At 44.2% G+C, this 23,698-nt stretch overlaps 1 protein-coding gene across 1 annotated transcript in view; it reads left to right on the top strand.

The window, feature by feature from the left end:
• Positions 1-4,787: 4,787 nt before the first annotated feature.
• The window catches only part of prmt3 (protein arginine methyltransferase 3), a 63,764-nt gene continuing 44,853 nt past the window's right edge, over positions 4,788-23,698 (top strand). The window contains exons 1-10 of the mRNA XM_083940377.1: positions 4,788-4,811; positions 6,160-6,298; positions 8,039-8,121; positions 8,214-8,263; positions 8,465-8,570; positions 9,646-9,805; positions 10,345-10,486; positions 11,940-12,005; positions 13,220-13,341; positions 16,541-16,640. Of these exons, the coding sequence (XP_083796503.1) occupies positions 4,790-4,811; positions 6,160-6,298; positions 8,039-8,121; positions 8,214-8,263; positions 8,465-8,570; positions 9,646-9,805; positions 10,345-10,486; positions 11,940-12,005; positions 13,220-13,341; positions 16,541-16,640 (990 nt within the window). The 5' untranslated portion in view covers positions 4,788-4,789. The remainder of the gene's footprint in view (positions 4,812-6,159; positions 6,299-8,038; positions 8,122-8,213; positions 8,264-8,464; positions 8,571-9,645; positions 9,806-10,344; positions 10,487-11,939; positions 12,006-13,219; positions 13,342-16,540; positions 16,641-23,698) is intronic.

The following is a 23,698-nucleotide window of genomic DNA, read 5'->3' as shown; positions in this document are numbered from 1 at the left end:
TTTTAATTTTTTTTTAAACTTTTAATTTCATTCCCCTATTCTTTTAATGCACTTCATTGCTCTGTGAAGCACTTCAGAGAGCCTTTGTGTTTGATGACATTCAAATAAAGTTGCCTTTTCTCTCCTTGATCTAGCAGCGCCCCCTTGTGACCGAATGTGCTTACAACCATTGGGCTCTAAATACTTAAATGACAGGGACCGGTGGTGGTGCCATGAACGCATCACGCTTTCTGCAGTAATATTTTACATTTGAAAAGGATGATGCACGCGATGAACATAGATAAAATAAAATGGCCACTGTGAAAAGGGCATGGTAGAGAAATGGGGTATAACAGTAAGTTATGAATACAGTGTTCTGCAATTCAAGATTCAAGATTCAAGAAGCTTTATTTATCCCGAGGGAAATTATTTTGCTACAGTTTCAATACAAAGGTGGGAAAGGATCAGAGTAACAATAAGCATAAAAACATAAATCAAAATAAAGCTAACATAAAATAAATCAAGCAATGAACTAAGTGTGACAGTGTGAGTGCAATAGACATTGTGGTTAAGCAACAGACGTAGGTTTATACAATATACAACAATACGCAGCGTGCAGTTTAGCAGCATGTTGAAATAAAATAAGTACAAACTAAATAAGTGAGAAGTTATAAGTGTTAAAAATGTAGCAGCATTGCCTACAGAACTAAGTGACAGTAAACCACAGTGAAATGTAGCAGCATGTCCTAAAGCACAGTAAGTGTAGCAGCAGATAGTTACAGTACCACAAAATAAAGTGAAGTAGTGGTGGTATAAATACAAAAGATACCATTCCTCTTAAAGAAAGACCCATACTTTACAAGAGAAGGGCTATCTCATTTTAATTGAGGGACTAATAAGGTGTACTCTCTTTGTTTCTTAGCTTTACTTTCAGTTCAAATGTAAGCATTAAACACCGAATAACCACCCATGAGTAAAGAAACAGTCTTCTTCCTGCAGCTTTGGGTGTTGCCATCATTGCCATGTAGCAATTAGTACAAAATGGGGAACAGCTGAGTTGATGTGCCTCTCACTGCTTAGAGTTTAGAAATAGGGGTCTGGGGTTTGGCCACTTGTTCTCAGGTTAGTAGTATGAGTCACTAGTGGGTATGGTGCTGCTGAAAAGAAGCTCAACAATGGGCTTTACACATTGTTTTAGGTGAGTCGTCTTGTTCAGTGTCGGTTGTTTGAATACTTCTGTCGATCTAAATATACTGTGGAAACGTCTGATCTTACCCTGTGTTCTCCGTCGCTGCAGGCTGTTTGTGCTTTGCTTTTGGCTGCTGGTTGGTGATGTAAATTGCGAGAATACCCAGAGAGGTATTGAATGATCTGTCAATCTACAAGTTTAACAGCCGTTAACCTTTAATATGCTTTTCATAAAACGACTTCCCTGTTTTATAGAAACATCTGCAGTGATTGCTTGCCTTGTTTCCATAGGTTATGTCCGACATGTCCATGCAGGACAGGCCCCAATGAGCGTCCACAATGACAACAGAGACCATAAAAGATGGAGTGGACCTCCAATAATGAGAATCCCTAAAGCTGGTTACGAGACATCAAGTGTGGACCGAGGGATGAAGGGGGACATTTACTCTGCCCAAGAAGACCACGCCCCTGCCTCTAAATCATCACAAATGAATTATCCCGTTATTTCCCAAAGACACCCCATCAATGTTCCAAGAAGCCGAGTCAGCTCTTTGAACACCGGCTACAACTCAGGCTCAGTGACTGGAGGACAGAGTGACGGGGTTTACAGCCGTGCTGGAAACAAAGCATTTGCTTTTCCTGATGGCAGGAAGGTCCATCAGGTAAACTCTGATTCTGTCTTCTCTGCAGGTGCAATTCAGCGGCCTCCCCTCATCTATCACGCTAAATCTAGGTCAACAGGAGGGTTTCCAGCCGTTCAGGTGGACAAAACTCAAGTAGGAGTTGGGCCCCACAACAGAAAGGACCGCATCTATTCACACAGCAGTAAAGCAAGTCCAAATATTCGAGCCATCAAGTCTAGTCTGAAGTCTGAGCATCAAAAGATTCACATAAACCTCTTCAGACCCAACATACATCCTGGAGAGTCACGCGTCACGCCCCCCATCGACAAGAAGACGGACTCCATCGTGAAGGGACATTCTCCTGGCCGCAATTCAGCAGGACAGGTTGACAGTCGGGTGTCTTCTCCACAGTGGAGGCCCAGGGTCCATAGCGGTGATGTGATGTCTGAAGCAAAAGGCTACACCCATGTCCGCCGCCTCAGGCCTGGTTTTGACAAAACACGGTCCCAAGCTAGTTCCTCTGCGGGTAGAAAGTTCTTGGGAACAGGTTTTCCATCTTTCAAACAGAGTCAGAGCAAATGCGCGTCTGATACAACTAAGCTAGGGTTTGGTGTTGCTGCTCCTGCATCAAGTGAAATGCAGCTTAATCTCAATTTTGGAGGAAGCCAACCTGACAGCTGGCGTCCTCCACCTCCACAACGTATGATTCCTGTCCAAGGCAAATTCAAACCTTTCCAACAACGCCCTTCAAATAGTTCATTCCCCGCTCACACCAATTCATCAGACCCTGAGATGGGTCCCAGTCAAACACCCGCAGGGACAACCCTTCCCCCTAGTTTGAACTCCACGGGTATTACTTCGTCGGTTGTCTCTTCGGTCACTGGAGAGTCGAGCACCGAGTCTGCTCCGTCCATGCAGACAGAGAGCCAGGATGCAGAGCTTCTACCTCAAGCATCGAACAATGAGGGTCAGTCTGAAAGTTCAGCAGAAGTTGGATCTTCCTTGGAACACGTAACAACTGCAGTCTCCGCTTCAGAAAAATAAAGAGGGATCTAAAGGTAGATGTCCTCAAACTGATCTTTTAAACCTATGGGAGCTTATTGTGCCGCTTGTCCAGAAAGTCTGACTTTGAATAAATAAAACATTAATTGTTAAAACTTTCTTTGCCATGTGACTTTTATTGACAGAAGGCCCCAAAGTGTAGATGTTGTGCTCAGAGCTGCAACTAATGATCATTCGACCCTTTAAAATGTCTTAAATCTTTTATTTTCCCATAAGTAGCTTAGTAAGGTTTGAAATGTCTAATTCCACACTGCCTGACATTATCATAAATATGCTGTATCACTTGGTTTAAACCCTTCATTGATCCTGTACGACGTATAACTTGTATTCATAATGATAAAGCCTATTTATAATTTTGCATCAATGCATTTCCCTAAATAATCTTTGAAAACTTTGGTCTTTCATTGGAATTTATAAAGAAGTTGTGTTATTAACTTAATGGTTGCACAACACTTTGATTAGTGACGACTAAACATCCAGTGGGTCCCTGGGGTTTAAGAAGTGTATTATAATACCAATGGTGTTTCAAACTTTCAAACTTTTCTTTTCCCAGCAGCCATCACTTGCTCACGCCTCCCTCCAGACACAGCTGCTATACACACACAACTTTTCTACTATTACTATCATTATTTCAAAGGAAGTGCATTGGTAGAAGTACTCAGAGCTTTTAAAAGTAGTAATACCACAGTGCAGAAATACTTTTAAAAGTATAAGCATCAAAATGTACTTAAAATACAAAAAGTAAAAGTTTTTATTATGCAGAATTGCCTGTTTCAAAAAACATGCAGGTGTTCGGTTCATTGGTGACTCTAAATTGCCGTAGGTGTGAATGGTTGTCTGTCTCTGTTCGTCTCTATGTGCCCTGTGATAGACTGGCGTCCTGTCCAGGGTGTACCCCTCCTCACGCCCGATGTCAGCTGGGATCGGCTCCAGCCCCTCGCGACCCCGATAGTGACAAGTGGTTGAAGATGAATGAATGAATGAATAACTATTATGAGATTACTGTAAATGCATGTATGATGTTGCAGCTGATAAGGTTGGGGCTATTGTGCATTAATTTATCTACTGCTGTGTAGCTTAATCTATAACAATAGGTCCTATATGTGTTTATTTGTTGAAAATATGTTTTAATAATAATCTGTACCTGTGAGGTAACTAGTAACCAAAGTCACCAAATGCAGTGGAGGAAATAGTACAATACTTCCTCTAAAATGTAGTGGAGTAGAAGTATAATGTAGCATAGAATTTCATTACTCAAGTAAAGGTACCTCAGAATTGTACTTAAGTAAATGTACCCTCCACCACTAGTGATGGGGGTAGAGGTTAGCAGATGACTGTGGGTGGGAACTGCAACACACACACACACACACACACACACACACACACACACACACACGTGTGTGGAGTGGAAGATCTGCACTGCTGGGTGATGATTCAACCTGCAGATCTGGAGGTGTCATTGTACTTTTCACCAGTAGCTCAGTCCATAGGTGAACCGGATGGTCGCCGGTTGGCTGGATTGGGGCCAGCTCATCTCCTGGGCACTGCCGAGGGGCTGTTGAGCAAGGCACCGAACCCCCAACTGCTCAGGGCGCCGGTCCACTGGCAGCCCCCTCGCTCTGACATCTCTCCATTAATTGCATGTATATAGATCCTGTTTGTGCATGTGTGTGTATTTTGGGCTTCTTCTTCTTCTTCTTCTTCTTCTTCTTCTCTATGCTTCTTCTTCTTCTTCTCTATGCTTCTTCTTCTTCTCTATGCTTCTTCTTCTTCTTCTCTATGCTTCTTCTTCTTCTTCTTCTTCTTCGGTGCCATAAATTAAGCTTTGGCGACATCTGGTGGTGTTCATCTTAAAGTGCCTCTTCTCACTCTGCCCCGCCCCTTCTTACGTCACGAAGCGTCACCAGGAAGTGCACTAGTGTAACCAAGGCGGCATCATGGCGGAGTACATAGATACACGTGAGTGTGGTAAATAGCGCCTTTAAACCACTAATAACGGCAGCTGTGAGCAATGTGAGCGCTAACTCTGGCTAGCTATGAGTTCTGCTGTTTGTATGGTTCATTAAATGTGTCTTTAGTGGCGTCCCACGATGCGTTAGCAGCCTTTTGAACAGATATAACGGGGTTGACGCTAAAGCTCATTTATCTGAGTTACAGTGAACTGTGTGGACGCAGCTGTATGTGGCAAGCGGTTTTAACATTTAATACAATCACACTTGTGTCCGAAACGACATTTTAGATATCCATAATAGCGCTTCTCCTCGTCAAAATAGAATTGTTATCCTCTACCCTTACCCAGAATGATAATGTCAGATATCCACACCATCATTAAGGGGTAGGGTTCAATAGTTTTCTCCTTCTTGTCACATGTCAGTGTTGCTTACTTGACTTGGTGTTGAAACATGCTTTATTTGTTTTCTTATCTTGTGAACTCATTTTATTTAGTATGATTTTGTGTTATTTTTCTTTTGACATGTCTGAAATAAGCTTAAATCCATTCTTACTAGTGCACATGACGTCACTTTTGACGTTCAGCACTGTCGCCTCACAGCAAGAGGGTCCCTGGTTCAAATCCCGGCTGGGGCCCTTCTGTGTGTTCTCCCCGTGTCTGCGTGGGTTTTCTCCGGGTACTCCGGTTTCCTCCCACAGTCCAAAGACGTGCACGTGTTCGGTTAATTGATGACTCTAAATCACCCGTAGGTGTGAATGGTTGTCCGTCTCTGTTTGTCTCTATGTGCCCTGTGATAAACTGGCGTCCTGTCCAGGGTGGACCCCTCCTCACGCCCAATGGGATCAGCTCCAGTCTCCCGAGACCCCGACAGGGGCAAGCGGTTGAAGATGAATGAATGAATGTGTGTTGGGCTTTCACTTCTAGAGATCCATAATTACATTTGTGATATCTAGAATGAACATTCTGGATATCTGTTATTGGGATCGACGATATGGATTTTTTTAGGGGTCTCTGCCAATACCGATTTTTTTTTTCATCAGCCTTAGCCGATGACAGACTGACGATTTTCTTGAGTTGATATTTGGAGCCAATTCTACTTTTGCTCCCTCAATTTACATCATAAAAATTACACAATAATGAGAACAAATGTTCCGAGTCTCAATTTATAAAACAGGAACATTTATTGAACTTAAAAAAGGCGTCTCCAGCAACCTGAGCTACTCATGGTCGCCTGTCTGTAAATAATGCCGGGAAAAAACTATCGGCGAACGCAGCAGCCCGCTGCACAAATGTTAAAACCGCTTCCCATAAATAGTATAAAAAAATCAAACATGTAAAGATGTTTTACTTTGACAGACGTTGACGGAGCTGCTGACGACATGCCCGAGCTCTCTGACGGCGACGATGAGGACATTGATGACGACGAGCGGTGGCAGTGGATGGAGGAGGAGGAGGACGGTCAGCGGGTTAACGTCACCTGTCTGTTCTGTGACAGGTGAGATGACTTTGCACTTCCCCCCCGACAGAACGTCCCACCAGTCTGCTTACACTCTCACTAATTGTTTCTATTAAATAGCTCAAGAGAAGATCATGTTGGTTAACACGACACGGGCGCATCTCGTTACTGTTTCCGCCCTGCTTCACACCCAGACTGACAGAGAATCGGACTGGCAGCAATTCAATTCAATTCAATTTTATTTAAAGTGCCAAATCATAACAAAAGTTATCTCAGGACACTTTACAGACTAGGTAAAGACCACACTCTATGACTTATTGATGATTTACAGAGACCCAACAATTCCCCCGTAGAGTACGGTGGCAACGAAAACCTTCCCTATAACAGGCAGGAACGTCATGGAGGACGAACATCTGTCTTGGCCGGTTGCGAACATCTGTGTTGACCGGTTGCGAACATCTGTCTTGACCGGTTGGGGAGGAAGAAAAGGAGGGAGAAGAGAGAAAAGACAGACAGATGGACAGAGAGAGACAAAGACAGAGACAGACACACTTCCAGTAACTATAGTAATGCACCCACCACTGCCATCTTAACTAAATTGTCTGCTTTGTGGTCGGACCAGCGTAGCTTTTTATTAATCTATAAAGCTTTAACACTGATGCTTCCGCCCTATATTACATCCCTTTTTAACTCTCCACTCACATAATCTTGGTGCTCGATCACAGAATAGGTCATCGCTCTACATTCCATTAATCAGAACTGAACTTGGGTAAAATGTCATCCTCTTACTGGGTACAGTACGCATGGAATAACCCGCCAAAGTCCTTGTTTCAGACTTTCCTTTAATTGATTGTAAATGCTTTTTAAACTCTGGTTGATTTCCGAGATGTTCCAATTCCATTTTTTCCTCACCGTTTCCAATACCTCAACTTGCGTATCAACCCCTAACGAGTACCGATGGATACCAGTGTGTTAAAATGTGTTAATTTACTGTATGTATATTATCATTTATTTTGTTATTATGGATGATTGCTATCATTTTATGGCCTGTTACAGGTTTGTAAACATGAACGAGTACATACAGAGAATGAATGCTATAGAACTATTTTATTAACTAGTTTGATAGTTAGTCATTTCTTAAAAACACTGACTTGGCTGGGAACTGGAAGGTTGCCGGTTCAAGTCCAAGACCATGAATGGAGTGCGGACTGGTGGCTGGAGAGGTGCCAGTTCATCTCCTGAGCACTGCCGAGGTGTTGTTGAGCAAGGCACAGAACCCCCAACTGCCCGGGGTGCAGGTCACTGGCAGCCCCCTCGCTCTTACATCTCTCCATTAATTGCGTGCGTGCGTGCGTGCGTGCGTGCGTGCGTGCGTGCGTGCTTGCGTGCGTGTGTGTTTGTGTGTAACAATAATAGAGTGAGAAAATTGAATTTCCCCGTTGCGGGACTAATAAAGGAATTCTTCTATAAAGTATCTATTCCATAAAATGTTTAATATCCTGTATTTATGTCTGTATCCTTTCATACATCGCTGATCGCTGTTTAGTATTGTTTTACACCACTGTAAATGAGGATACCTGCTTTATGGTCTATTCAGGTAAAATAAAGGTTGATTGATATCAAAACTCGAGAACCACAACAAGTTTTTCGTACTCCCTCAAGGTTAATCTAAGTACCCTGCTGTTTGTTATTATCCCGTACAATTTTTATACGACAAAGCGTGTACGTTTATGCATTTAAAGTAAACAGTTTTCCCACCTGTGTACTTTTGATTTTTAGGTCGCTGAGCTCTGTGCCTGTCACCCTGCAGCACTGCGTGGCTGAGCACCAGGTCAACCTCGTAGACGTGATAAGAAAACACAGTGAGTAGACACCAACGCCGTCTGTGTCACTGAACATCCAGAGGATTATTCAGTTTTGATGAAATGGCTCATCTTTTTTTCCCCCTCATTAGGTTTAGATGACTATGGTTACATAAAGATGATCAACTTCATACGGTCAACAGTAAGTACTGTCTGCTATAAGATGTGATTTAATGGTCACACTATATTGTTCATTTTATATATTGTTGTAACTTCTCTTTTGTAACTTTTGTCCATACCTTGTGTTCATGGGGATATGACCACTGAAGTATAGTCAAGTAAATGCACCACAATGAAAAATGGCAAGAGAATTGATGTATTAAGATCAAATCTGTGTTCATAGAAATGTGATGCCTCCAGTCTGATGGGGCTGCCAGATGGTCCCCTACCCTGGGAGAGCGAAGACTTCCTGCGACCAGTCCTGCAGGATGACCCCCTGCTGCAGACGGGTACAGCAACCCCTTTAACTTTTATTTTAGCCTTTAATGTTTAAGTGACTGCAGTTTGAGTAACACTTTTGACCAATATCATTGTCTTGTTAGGACAAGTTTTCAGATGTTTAACTGGCTTGTAACTTAGGTCGCACTCACACTGTCCATCCGTACCGTGCCCAAACAGGTTTTAAAGGTAAAGTCTAGTTCGTTTGACCAGTGTGAGTGCAACCGCACCGCTCCTAGCTGCGGCCCGCTTGCCGGCCATGGACCGTTTGAGAGAGGTGGGCTTTTGTAAAGCACGCTTGCACATGTACGAGCACGAGCGTGCGCACGTGTACGAGCACAAGCACGAGGTCTACGGCGGCTCCGACGTCATTTCCTGTGCGCCTGTTGGGACATAGAAAAAAAAAGGACGGACCATGCGTGGACATTTAAAACAATGCCGGCGAAAGGTTCACGTTGGTGTGATGCGGAGGTGGAGTGTTTACTGCAGATTTGGTCGGAGGAAGATATTCAAAAGCAGTCAAACAAGACGCACAAAAACTCAGAGGTCTATGGAAAGATTCGTAAACAAAGCGGCACATCGCGATTATGTCGATCAATGCGTGTGACATGTTGCGGCGTGATGACGTATAGGCAGCAAGAAGCATTCACCGAGGCCCAGGTAGTGTGAGTGCAAACGGGCCTGGCCCGCGGGAGGAGAGGGGGGGCAAGTACCCTAATGCACGGGGCACGGAACGGACGGACAGTGTGAGTGCGCCCTTCCTCACAAACACAGACGCACATTGTGCAGGCTGGTAGTTGATGGTGCAGTTTGTCCCGGCTCTCATCTGTGGTCCAGAGGAAAGTGGTGTTTCAGTTTCGTCACGCTTTAAATTCACTAGTTTGTCCAAACGATACAAAGGATAAGGACACACACTTTTGGACAGTCTCTCCTCATCAGATACATTTTTTAGATATGACCTGGATGGATTTAACATGCAGATACAACAGAAAACATGCAGGACATAAAGAAAACGAGAGCATATATACTATGTTTAGTCACTGTGTTGGGCATCTCTATGTCTCTCCTTCTCTGTGTTCCATGCAGACCCCGAGGAGCTCTGTGAGGGGTCGAGCCTCTCAACGTGCCCGTCGTCTGGGGCCCAATCCCATGATGCATTGCTGCAGAGGGCACAGGCAGCCGAGGAGAGAGCCCGTATCTCAGAGGAGGCGCTGGCCAGAGCCATGGATGACCTGCACAAACTCAAGTCAGTGACATTTCAGCATTTTTACTTATATATATAATAATCACCAGGTGTGATAAAGGTTGTCCTAATTGTTTATTTCATAAGAATCCTGCAAAGGCTTTTTATCTTTCGCTGTTCTTGTGGGTGTGCCGTGTACTCAGTGTATTGCTTTCCTCCTGCACTACCCTCCTGAGGCCAGCAGGAGGACACAGTGGACCCAGTATTGCAGAAACATCAACTACAGTACCTTGTGGAAGAAGTTTGGAGGAAGGGGAAAGATAGAAAAGGGAAGGGAAAATTCCACTGCACACTGCAGCATGGAGGTGAAAGTGAAGAGGGGAGGTAGGAGGGGGGGGCAATAAGGGAAAATTACAGAAAGAGTGAGGCTGGGGTAGAGGGGGGGTTGGAAGAGAGTTGGAAAGATTAATACCTCCCATCTACTCCATTTACTGCTACATCCTGCATGAAGGTTGTGTGTGCTTTCTGCTTTCTGGTCACTGCTTTTGTCCCCGTGTCCTAACATTAGAACTGAAACGCAGATCTCTCCGGTGTTCTTTCAGGCTGCTGGCTCAGGGTTTGGTACTGAATGCAGAAACCAGCAGATCTACGAACCTGGGCACCGTGGCCGAGCTTCGAGAAGACGAGGACGAGGCCTACTTCAGCTCCTACGGCCATTACGGCATCCACGAGGAGATGCTGAAGGTCTGAGTTGTGCAAACACACACACACATAACACACACTCCGACCAGGCCCTGCAGGTCTCATTACTGTCTCGAGAGTCACTTCCCCGGGGCGCAGCAGTCTCTGCGGAGCAAAAGTGGGTTCATCAGCGGATGTCTTGGCTGAAAGATTTCCATGTAGCGCGTAAATGAAAATGATCATCTTTATGCACACATTGATACTGCGTACAAGACATTTTCCTCAAAAGTGATAAATCAGCAATAAGTGCGGAGCTCTCATCTGAGACACAATGCAACTGCATGGTGGATGCTCCAAACATGGAAATAGTGTGTGTTGGTGTGTGTGTGTGTCCTGTCTCCTCCCTTCCTGTTGTACTCACCGCAGTGCTTAGACATATTCCTGTCGGCTGTCCCGATTGGTGCACTGTTAAGTTTTGCGTCACGTTGGTGCGTCAGGCTGTAACCTCCATCAGAGCCTCAGGAGGGGTGGAGAACACAGCTTTGCGGTACAGTTTGGTCAACTCTCTCACAGGTCGACATGAAGTGCATCACCTATGACGTGCTCTGTGTAGCATGTGTGTAGGAGAGAAGAGCGTCATGATGTGTATGACGTGACTTAGACGTCACTTCGGTTTAATATTAACGTTTAATTTGTCCCCAGTTTATAAATGATGGTTACATCATTTATAAACTGGCGAGAAGTATTCCTGACCCAATTTAGTTACTTTTGAGCAAAAAAAAACAACTTTTGTAATAATGCATTCAAAAGTATAGATGTTGTTATAGAGTCGGCCAAATCATCTTCTAAAATGATGGTCTTTTGGTGTGATTGTATGAATGACACAAATATCGCTGCTTATACGGCTGCTCCAGCTCAGTACAATGCACAGGTAATGGGTCTTTGGTTATCATATTCACATTTCTAACTAAAAACTTTCTTTGATGTAAATGTCTTCCAAGAGTAAGGTCTTGAAAAAGAAAATAAATTCCACGGTATCTTGCACTAAATCATGTAACTGTCAATAGATGTTGTAGCTTTTCCTCCGGAGGGGAGTTGCTGGGGTTTGTGGGCAGATTTGAGTGGCAGGTAAATTAGGGAGTCCTGACCTCACCTCCACTACAAAATTCAGGGTCCCTCCCAGTTGCATTTATCCGTTAGATTTCTAAAGTATCCCCCACAGTCTGTTTTGATCTGCTGTTATCTGCAGCGGTGTAAGAAAAGCTTTAAATGCCGTGCTCCGAGATGTTTTTTTTATTCACAAGGGGGCTGATAAGGCCGCTGTTGAACTCACCTGTATATACCAACACACGCATCCTACCACAAACTGTCATTGAACTCAAAGATCGCAACTTATCTGCAAAAGGTTAGATTCCTGTACACGCTGAGGTGAATGTTGTATTATTTTCTCTTTTAAGTCTTTTAACTTGATGTTCATGTGTATTTTTTTAACTTCTTTTTCAATATTCTCTCACAGGATAAAGTGCGCACAGAGAGTTACCGCGACTTCATGTACCGCAACCCCGAAGTGTTCAGAGACAAGGTGAGACGGCCGAACAGACGCAAACAGATATGTGTATTGATGTGTGTGTGCAGTGTTTGCAGGCTAGCTGTTTTAATGTGCAGCCAAGCCTATTAACAGAAACGGGCGTGTGCATGTTGCAGGAAAGACATTAATAAGGCGATGGTGTCCGATCTGAAACACAGTGGGACTTTATTAGCGACTTGAATGTCGACTGCAGAGTGCAGATAACAGACACGTGCGATCCACCATCAAACCTATAACAACCCCCCCCCCCCCCCTCCAAAAAAAACCTCACCCCCACCCCTCTCTTTTCCATTGCCTTTAGTTGCAGGAAGCAGTGGCCTGTGTCATGACCATCCATTATATGGGCGGCTGCTGGTTACTGTTGGGATGAGGCTGTAGAGGAGGGAGGCAGGTTTTGTTGATGGGAACGTACATTATCCCTGTCAAAGCGACACATTCAGTCGAGAGGGAAGTGTCACCTTCTACAGGAAGCGCTAGATAGAGAACAAAACAGGGTATTCTTGTTTCCGTGCTGTTGCGGGGGGCAGGGTGGTGGTGGTGGTGAGCAGTACAGAAAGATGGATAAAGGAGTGAGGAGTTGTGTGGCGTCAGCATTGTGTCGGCGACCCAACTGTGAACCCATAAAGGCAGCGGGATGCTTACAGGCAAGTTAAAGTCGCCTTAAATAGAGACACATCGTTACATATAGAAGCTCGTACAGTCATTGCAGCTGTGTCTCGGCCATTTAACACCAGCCAGGGGCGGAGATTAACAAATTAACTGCAACCTATGGGAACCTGAAATATTAATGACGCAACAACAATGGCTGGATAGAAAAAGTTACTTCGGGGAGCTGTTTGATCATTAAAGTGCAGCGGAAAGCACGCATACACTCGGTAATTTGAATGACTTGAGCTCCAGATGTTTGTTCAAATGTGGAAACATGCAAGCTTATGCCAAACTTTGAACAAATATCCACCAAAGCCACACTAGCTTCCGTGGCAGTTGCTGCTTGTTCGTTGTTTGATAGTGTAACACATACAGTATATGTGTTTTCTGCATAGCAAGTGGTGTTGCTCTTAATAATAACAGCAACACATTGGACTTAAATCTTATCCTCTGGTCAAAAAGCTATTTTTTCTATCACTTTTTAGCTGCTTGTAAGTTCATAACAAGCTGCTGGGTGACAACCTAGCTTCTCGATAACCCTCCCCCCTCCTGTCCTGCAGGTGGTGCTCGATGTGGGCTGTGGGACCGGCATACTGTCCATGTTTGCAGCCAGAGCCGGGGCCAAGAAGGTCATAGCAGTCGACCAATCAGAAATCATCTATCAAGCCATGGACATTGTCAGGTGAGACACACACACACACACACACACACACACACACACACACACACACACACACACACACACACACACACACACACACACACACACACACACACACACACACTACAGTCACTCACTTGATGTTTTTTTATATGCCTCTACGGCAAAGACAGTTTGGAGGTAAACTGAAACGTGACCGGTCAGCGGAAACATAAACCGGCAAGTCGGTAATTCTGGTTCCTTTTTAAAAACCTGCTCCTCAGATAAGATGCGTTTCCACTATGGTCGTATACCCGTAACGTGGCGGGTCTAACTCGCTGAACCGGTTCCAATTTGCATGTTAGCCGTTCTCCCACAGGTTCAGAAAAGTTTAATTTATTTTGCTCCCAGAAATGACAATGAAATGAAAACTCAACAGCGACGCCTTTTTCAGTCAGCAGTTAACACGTTAGCAGATTAGCTCACTAGCGGCGGTGCTCGCCCAGTCAGTCACCCTCGCCTTGCACTTCATAGCATTCCTTTGAGAGTCGAGTAGTGAGTTGTGTGCAGCAGAGGATTGTGGGTTGTAGAGGTCTGTGTGACCTCCAGCCACCTTTTATTTGTCGCAGCTGGTTGACTTCAATAGAGCTGCTGTCAGTCGTGTGGCCATAATACACATAATTTACACCTGCAGTCTGACTCATTCACCCCACGCCTCTTCTCTGCAGTAGCTACAGACCGAGGCCTCCAGTCAGCCATTTACACATACACACACACACACACACACACACACACACACACACACACACACACACACACACACACACACACACAAACGTGTAGATGACCCCCTGTTGGTACCTTTTCGTACAGTCTTCAGTCCAATTTCAGGTGCTGTCCGTTTGCAGTTTTCCAGCAGCTTGTTCGCCACAGTGGAGTCATTTACCTCCACCAGAGTCTCCGCTGTCCCTATGTCTACCTGCAACCACTTCCTCCATCACACCCCTGCCTCTAAAATGCATTTTTGAGTAAGGGGCCATTATGGCTGCTATTATTACCGTTATGTAAGAGAGTGTCGTATAAGCAAAACAACAGGGTTTGCTGAAGGAAAGGGACGTTTTAATTTTACAGCCCACTGACTCGCTGTTGGAGTGTGTGTTGGCATGCGGGCTGCATCGCAGGTTCGCCAGCGGTGAAGATTCAGCTAAAGAAAGATGTTTAACCCCCCCTCACCTCCTACACACTAACACATGCACACACACAAACACAGACATACTCTAGCCCTTGGCGCTATCTACTGTTCACTTGGGTTTTAATTTTAAAACTCTTATTTCTGTGTGTGCGTGCGTGTGCGTAATGTTTGTGCGTGTGTGTGTGTGCGCATTTGTGTCGATGTCCTCTGTGTGTCCGCCACTTCCTCTTGATGTTAATATCAGGATTGTAATTAAAGTGGCTCCTGTTGGTTGGGCAGAAGCATCCATCTCCTGTCTCCACTCCGTCGCCGAAGTTTAAATGAAAAGCTAAATGTGACTTCCTTCCTTCACAGTCACTTCCTTAATGGATAATGTCTAAATACGTTTTTTTAAGGGCTGGAATTGATGGATTATCCAATAGAATGCTTCGAATTGTGACAACAAAGTGGAGAAAAACGAAACAACATTCTACGTAGATAAGTGAAATTCAACTTTTAACGTAACATCATCCGGCGTGACTGGGGTCTGAGGAGGCATATCATTAGAAGGTCGCACAGACCTCCAGGTCATAGCCAACGGTACCCTAACTGCTGTTAGGTACTGGGATGAAATCCTCAGAGCGTTTGTCAGACCTTATCCTGGTGCAGTGAGCCCTCTCTTGCTCCTGGTGCAGGACAATGCCGGGCCTCACGTGGCCAGAGTGTGAAAGCAATGATGCCATTGACTGGCCCTCTCGTTCCCCTTGACCTAAATCCAATTCAGCACCTATGGGATGTTATGTATCGGTGTATCTGACCGAGCCTAGTACCGCCACAGATTGTCCAGGAGCTCACCGATGCCCTGATCCAGGTCTGGGGAGTAGATCCCCCATGACACCATCTGCCGACTCATCAGGAGTCCAGACGTCGGAAAGGCCTACAGGCATGCGGGGGCCGTACACACTCCTGAGGTTCATTTTGAGTTGACGTGATAAATTTCACTTGAAGTCGAATCAGCCTGTAAATTTAAATTTTGTACTTTGTTTTTAGGTGTGTGTGTGTGTACACAAACATATATATATATATACACACAGTATATACTAATTTGTATGATGAAGTATAAATTCACCATTGGAAGGCAGCAATTCTTTACACACACACACACACACACACACACACACACACACACACACACACACACACACACACACACACACACACACACACACACACACACACACACACACACACACACACACACACACACACACACACACACACCTCCAGAGCCACACAGATACTGACTCTCTCCCCAGAGTCCTGACATTGTCCTCTAAATTACCCCAATAATGAGATTACAGTGTTTCCCTCTCGTGAAAGGTGTAGGAGGTGGGGGTTGTGGGTGAGGGGTGTGGGGTGTGTTGGATCCTGGGAGGAGGTGATAGCAGCGGTAGCAGAGCAGCAGAGAAGGGAGAGACAGTTCAAGATAAGGATCGCTGCCACAGAAATGCACTCTGGGCTGCTGTGAGTAATTGTTCTGTCCTCGGTAACATTAGCTGTCATGATAATGGAATATTCACAGAGATTGATACCCAGAGTGGCCGGTCTAAAAAGGAAGGATCATTTTAACAGCAGCACTGATCTTACAGTCCTACCTGAGCCTGACACCTCCACAGGCCCACAGTTTCTCCCTTTCACACTCCCTGCACCACTTAGGGAAAGAGAGTGGAAATAGTAATATTCTTACAATTAAAACATAGAACCGTACAACCTCTGAATTCAGCTTTCTGTCTTTCGCTGAACTAAAGGCCCCAAGAAAACGCGTTTTCCTGTAACTGCAGTGTCCGCCTGTGAGTGCTTTGGGACAGGGAAGAGGCTCACAGCAGAAGAAGCGAGCTTGTGACTGGAAGATCAGTTCAATCCCCAAACTGGCAGGATAAATGCGGGTGGAGAAATGGAAAAAGCAGAACTTGTTCCTCACTCATTACCAGCACTGAGGTGCCCTTGAACAAAGGTTATCATCACCCTTTCATTTCTCTAGGTCCTCTGACTCTTGCGTGTTTCCCACAGGTCAAACCAGCTGGAGGACAAGATCACTCTGATCAAAGGCCGCATAGAAGACATCAAACTCCCCGTGGAGAAGGTGGACATCATCATCTCAGAATGGATGGTCAGTCCATATTTACACACACACACATTTACATACTGTTAAAAGTTTGATTGTGGGACTGCAGGAGTGCAAGCCTTTTACTCCTAAAGCCTCATAGAATCAGTGAATCAAAAAAGTGATGCAAGGTCTATTCCCTCTCAAACATATGTTCGTTCATATTGGTAGCTGAGAATCGGATTCTGTAAATACAGTCACTGTCTGCTGACTGAACTTTCAAGTCTTGTGGTCACTTGATTGAGCACATTTCTGGCGTGAATGGTGTGACCTGTTGTTTATATCCTCATGGCTTTTCATGACATTGTTGGTCTGACTGGTTTGAAAGAGAAGGAGGAGGTTTATGAAAAGTGTGTGAATTTAGATGTACATTGTGGAGAGTTGATAATACTGACAAATGGCTAAAGCCTGGACATCATCGCAATGCATACTCCGTGTCCAATACATGGACAGCCACAGAAGACATTTTGCTTGTTGTCGCCGGAACATTAGTTGTAAGGGGCACACTCACACTGTCGGTCCGTCCCGTGCCCCGAGCTTTAGGGTACTTGTCCCCCCCTCTTCCCCCCCCCAGAGGGCCAGGCCCGTTTGTACTCACACTGCCCACACTCGCGCGACTGCTTCTTGCTGCCTTTACGTCATCATGCAGTAACACGTCAGACACATTGATGACGTCATTGCGATGCGTCACTTTGTTTACAAATCTTTCCGTAGACCTCTGAGTTTTTGTGCGTCTTGTCGACTGTTTTTGAATCTTTTCATCGACCAAATCTGCAGAAACACTCCACCTCCGCATCACACCAACGTGAACCTTTCGCCGCCATTGTTTTAAATGTCTGCGCTTGGTCAGTCCTTCTTTTTTCCTATGTCCAAACAGGCGCACATAAAATGATGTCAGAACCGCCGTAGGCATGTGTTCGTGTTGGCACATGTGCGCACGCTCGTGCTCGTACATGTGCAAACGCGCTTTACAAAAGCCCACCTCTCCTAAACGGTCCGTGACCGGCAAGCGTGCCATAGCTAGGCGCGGTACGGTTGCACTCACACTGGTCAAACAAACTAGACTTTCCCTGTGAAACCTGATTGGGCACGGTACGGATGGACAGTGTGAGTGCGCCCTTAGTAATAACGTCAAAGATGAATGTCCGCCATGCCAGCCAGACTAGTGTGCATAACTCAGTGTTATTCGTTGTACTGTGGTTAACTTGTCAATGACAACTTTAAAAGTAATTTTTCTAAATTCAGTTTAAGTAGCCCTCTACAAATAAAGCGTAATAAAGAATCACTGCTCTGTCTTTACAGATGCATCTACTTTTTTGGCCTATTCTGAGGGAAATGCATGACATGTTTGATGTCAAATTATTTTAGAAGCTTATTTTCCATCCAAAAATCTTCAAACCCTCCAGACATACATGCATGTACACAAAATGTTCAACCTGATCTCAGATTGGTCCTCTACCAGCCAATGAGTATGCAGAATCCAAGGTGCCAGAGGTAGTGATGCATGTTTTAAACAGGGGCTAAACTCGACCATGAGCTCCTCTGAATACTTAACCAGGAAGAGCAGTCTTCCTTCCCCTTGATGCCCATTTATCAGGGAGATGCTCTGTGGCGATACAGGCGGGACGGCCAAAGTTGAACGCACCGCTGAAGTCATCCCTAATTCATGAGCATCCCGTATCTGTCCCCCCTCCACCTCCCCCATCCATCCTGAAACCCCAGGGTCACGAACGGGGGTCGCCAGCCAGAGCCTTCCCATCCCCTCACCAGGGAAATTGAAATCTGGTGGTTGACATGCCGGTGGAAGGGTGAAGGATAGGGGGCGTAATCTCGGATGACACCGGCTCACAGAGCGCTAATAAATCTAAGAATCCTCCAGTCACTTCCCATCACGGCTGCGATGGTAGACATTTCTCAGAGTGGCCAGAACTTCAATAGCTGCCCTCTAATCTGCCTGGTTAAAATGGGAAAAAAATGACAGTTGTCACAGAAAAAGACTTTCTGGTCAGTGTAAATGGCTTTAGACTGTATTAAGCTTTAATGGCTTTGTCCTTTAGCCAGGTAGTGTCTTATTACCACAGGGAGAGCGACTCTTTTTTTATTTCAGAAGATATGCTTTTTCAGAGTATGTCATATAAATCACTTTTCTTATTTCAATTCTTAGGGTATTTTCCGCGTCATTGAATTTATTCCTAAAATGTCTATTTTCTCAAAATACTGCAAGTGTAGGTGGGAGGGGGGGGGCCTTAGATATCCAATGTTGGGATACAAGATTGAGCCCTCCTTACCCTTAAACTTTTTATTACAACATTTAATTACAAATGCCTTTTTTAATTCAATCTAATTTGACCTTGTGGATTCTCAGGTAACCATTCAATATACCGTATATTTAGTGATAACCTTTCCATCTATAGTAGTTTTCATGCCAGTGGCACCTAGTCCACCATTCTTCTGATGGATCTACAGGAATCCAGGGCTGCAATTTGTAATTTGATCTTAGTGATGTCAGCTTCACTGTTTACTGGTGACTCTCTTACAGCCGTATCAGAGCTGTATTAAGTTTCCTACTGCTACTAGTTCACATTAAAAGCCCTCAGCTGGCTTTTATTGAGAGAAGAGTCGACTCCTGTGTTTACACGCACACACGCATGTACGAACGCTGGCACGCACGCACGTATGCATGCACGTATGCACGTATGCACGCACGCACCACGTATGCACGCACGCACGCACGCACGCACTCTCTCTCTCTGCAACACAAATAGTCATAATGTACATAATGTTGGAAGGATTAAACAAGACTACAGATGTGATATCAGCTCCATTTAATTTTAGCACTTCAGTCGAATTCCTAACTTCTCAGAAAATGAATACTTTTACTTTGTACTTCTCTCCACTGTGTGAAGTCACGTTAGGGAGGAAACTAGCTGATGTTAGCCATGTTATCTGCCGCGGTTGCAACCTACAGTATTTATATAGCTATTGTTAGACACGCTAACTGTAGCTGGTTGCAAACGTTCATAAAGACAGCGTTGCGCTACGTCTCAAGTGATTTTTACATGTCGGGTGACCTTCATCCTCCAAGCCAGGCCCGTCTGTGCCTCTTCAGTACCCGAAAAATACCCATATACACTGACAGCTCACAAAAAACAGCTCATACCGCAGGAACCAGTATGTACAGTATGACGGAAAATTTAATTGGTTTTGAAACCATGACTTTGTGAAACCGTGGTATACCTTGAAACCGGTAACCGGTCCATTTATTTGTAGCATTTATTTGTTCACAATCTGTAAACGTTACTTTACTCACTGCTACTCGATAATTCACTGCTAAAACTCTTTTCCGTGCTCTGCATGCCCATTTCGTGGCATTCATGGTCACACACACTCTCCCTGCGCACACACAAGTGTTGAGGTTAGCTCGACTCTGCAAGCCGCAGCATGAAATACGATCAAAAGGCCAATTATCAAGTAGCATTTTGTCAGTAATCCACATGTTACCTGCTGGATTACTGACAAAATAACTACTCCCCCAAATTTCTAGGACCTGTAACCATGTGTGTTGCCAAATTTATCAGAACTTTTAAGGATGATAGCTACTCTTGTCCTACTCAGTTTGGACAGTTCCGCCCTACATTATACCCAAACATCCTGATTCAACTGTAAATATGGCAAACAGAACGGTCATAATGGGTGAAAGCAATGGCAGGGATACACAAGAGGGAGTTCTGAATAGATAAGGACCAACATTTCTTCTGTGCAGCCTTTGTATTCCTCCCTTTGGTTAGTAGGAATGTAGCATTGGTGAAATGAAAACAAACTCTAGTTAGTCTAAGTAGAAAATACATTATAGCAGTCTGGCGAGTTTGTTGTCACTGAAGAGCGTAATTAATCTGAAAATTGTAGAATGAATGGGCTTACAAATCACTGCAGTGTGGATCAAGAGAGAGAGAGAGCCTTGGGTTTACTGTGGCAAAGAAAAAGAAAAACTACTTTAATTTATCATCACGCGTGTTGTGATTGAAAATGTTGTTCGCTGGCCTGGAAAGTAGTCTACAGTATATCGAGTGGAAGGCCTCCAGTGAAAAATGTTTGGGACTTTGAAAAGGTATTAATTTCAGAGACTGTGAACGAATGCAGCACATCATTTCAAAAACAGAAAATAAATGAAAAACAGATGTGACAGCTTGTTAGGGTATTCACAATTAATTAACCACATTACTCAATAGTGCTACGACTGGTGAAAAACTAAGTACTAAGGTACCTTTAATATGAGATGCTGCTCTGCAGTTAAACGTCTTAAGATATGACTGGCAGCTTTATATATAAAAACACACTTTGCTTAACTTGGAGTGTATAGAAGTTTTTCAGAGATGTGAAAAAACGTTCTAAATCTGTCCTAGTTTATTTCCTGTTGTAGTGTATGTGAATGACATCATCTGACAGGACGTAAACAAGGAACAAGGCTGTTGTAGAGCAATGGAAGTCCGTTGAAAAGGTCTATCCGGCTGTTAAGACGTGACGTTACGCCCTTGCAAAATATGATTTCTGGGTCCAAGCCGCTCCGAGCGTCGTATTTCTACAACGCCGCAGTGCCGCGTTCCCTGTTGTTTGAACAGATCTTAGTTTTTAAAATAACAAAGTAATTGCCATTTTACCTCTTTACGATGGAAAAGACGTCTAACTGACGAAAGAGGTGATCGTAATTGTTCACGTTCTGCCGTTGTTGTCTGTTTTGTTTTAAGGGAGCGTTTGGACCCGGGAATTGTATTTTAAAAAGGGTGTTAAGGCAGAATCAGGTCTGGCGTTTGTCTTTCACACTACAACACACAACAACCGGAGATTTTTCATGTCAAATGTGTTCTCGCTTAATGGAAATACTCCATTTTGTTTGGGTTACAGGTAGCGCCTGGGTAGACCATGCATGACGCATATTACTCTGCGCCAACAGAGTGAGTCAACCTTTACCGCCAGAAGTTCCTGGATCCCGTTGTGTCTCCGGTTAGACATTTTTTAGTTGCTGTCCTTGTGTTAATCGCCCCTGTACTTCGCCGTCGGAGGTTTGTTTTCTTCCGGTGACGCTCGCATAATAGAAACGTCATCAACACCCCCATTCGCTCTCTGTAAATACACCAGTCTCAGTACTAGGGAGCTGGCAGTACACACCGTTTAATGTCTGGTCCGACTGATCTGTACACTTGCGTTGTCACACACACAGCCCCGCCAAGTTATGTCTAGATAATTTGAGGTTTGTATTGCATGTGTGAAAGGGGTTAAAGTAATCTAAAATGACTAATTGTCTAAATTCATTATCCAGTTTTGGCAGAATGCACATTTTGAAAAACGTGCTCCATTTGGGATTTCCTGACAGGTAAATGAGAAAAGCAATATACATCTCATCTCGGTGGGTTCAATGCAAAGCTAAGAATAACCACTGGAAGAAGAGGGAAACTCCTCGCCTATACCCATTAGAGCAGTCCTCCAACATCTCCAAAGCTGTCTTACTTACACTTGTATGTGTATTTAACATGTGTTTAATTGGAAAACCAAGCAGTTTGTTTACACATTGGAGCCGTTTGGTGAGCAACGACAACAGCTGGGCTCTGTAACTGCACGCAGCATTGCAGCAGTCCTGTCCTCGTATTGAAACCCTAAAAACCCTTGGAGACAGGCAGCCTTAGTGCTAACCTAGGCTAACATGTTATCTCGGGGTTTGATGCACATACCCTAAATGTAAACTGACACTGAAAATGACAATTAAGAAAAACTCTCTAGCAAATTACTTTAACTGATTGATCCAACTTTCTGTAATTCAGGAAATAATCACATTTATTTGACTATATTTTCATGTTAATTTCGCGGGCGGATGGGGGGCTGGGGGGCTGGAGCCGATCCCACCTTATATTGGGCGTGAGGCGGGGTTCACCATGGAGAGGACGCCAGTCTATTGCAGGGCACACAGAGACAAACGGAGACAGACAGACAACCATTCACAATCACATCACAAAGGAAATTTAGAGTCATCAATTTACTGAACACCTGCACGTCTTTGGACTGTGGGGGGAAGCTGGAGAACCCGTAGAAAACCCACGCAGACATGGGGAGAACATGCGAACTCCACACAGAAGGGCCCCAGCTGGGATTCAAACCAGAAACCCTCTTGCCGTGAGGCGACAGTGCTAACCACCAACCCACCGTGCCGCCCACACAGTTTAAGTTAATCTATATTACTTACTTCATCTATTATTAACTATAAATTGACCGTCAGATATTTTTTCTGTATGTAAAATCTCATCATAACCACAGTAAATGGTGCCATAGGCAACAGATGGCAGAAATGTGAAAAAAAATCCATATACCAGGAAATTGTAGCTTATAACCTTGCAAGTTTTGAAGTTATATGTCATTTGTCCCATATTTATAACAGGGTATTTAGTGTATCTTCGGCAATGTTGGTCCAAAAATATATAATCATCTTTCATCATATTGTAATTTGTGTTTTCGACTTCTGCAGCTTGTCTTGGCTTTTTTTAAACTTTAGAAAATCTAGCCTGTGACGGGAGACTTTGGTCAATCACAGGTCATTTCAGAGAGAGAGAGCGTTCCTATTGGCTCAGGGCAGAGAGGGGAGAGGGAGATCTCACTCTCACTCTGCTTTTACCTGTGCAGTTTGAAGGCTATATTATATTTGGAGATGGGAATCGAAAACAGGTTGCAGTTGAGAATGAATGACAGAATTTGACTTGGAACAGGAATCATAAGCCTTTGTATTTATCAAACAATTTTTATCGATCCAGAACTCCGGAGGAGAGTTAGATACGGTCCAAAGGGCGCCGTTATGATACCATGAGCGCCACACTGGCACATTTAGCCAGTGTTTTTTTTTCTGCTTTGCCACTCATTTCGTCCACATTGTGTTCAGACTCAGAGATGATGAAAGAATCGTGTTGACTCTTAAAACCTTTGTAGGCTTCTTTTTTCCACGCAGAAAATTGTTCAGGAATCATAAAGGGAATTGATAAAGACTTGGGTCGATATATAAAATCAACACCGGTATTGTTATC

Source organism: Echiichthys vipera, assembly GCF_963691815.1.
Source record: "Echiichthys vipera genome assembly, chromosome: 1".
NCBI lineage: Eukaryota > Metazoa > Chordata > Actinopteri > Perciformes > Trachinidae > Echiichthys > Echiichthys vipera.
The sequence above is the reverse complement of the archived record's forward strand: the minus strand, read 5'-3'. Positions and strand labels throughout refer to the sequence as shown.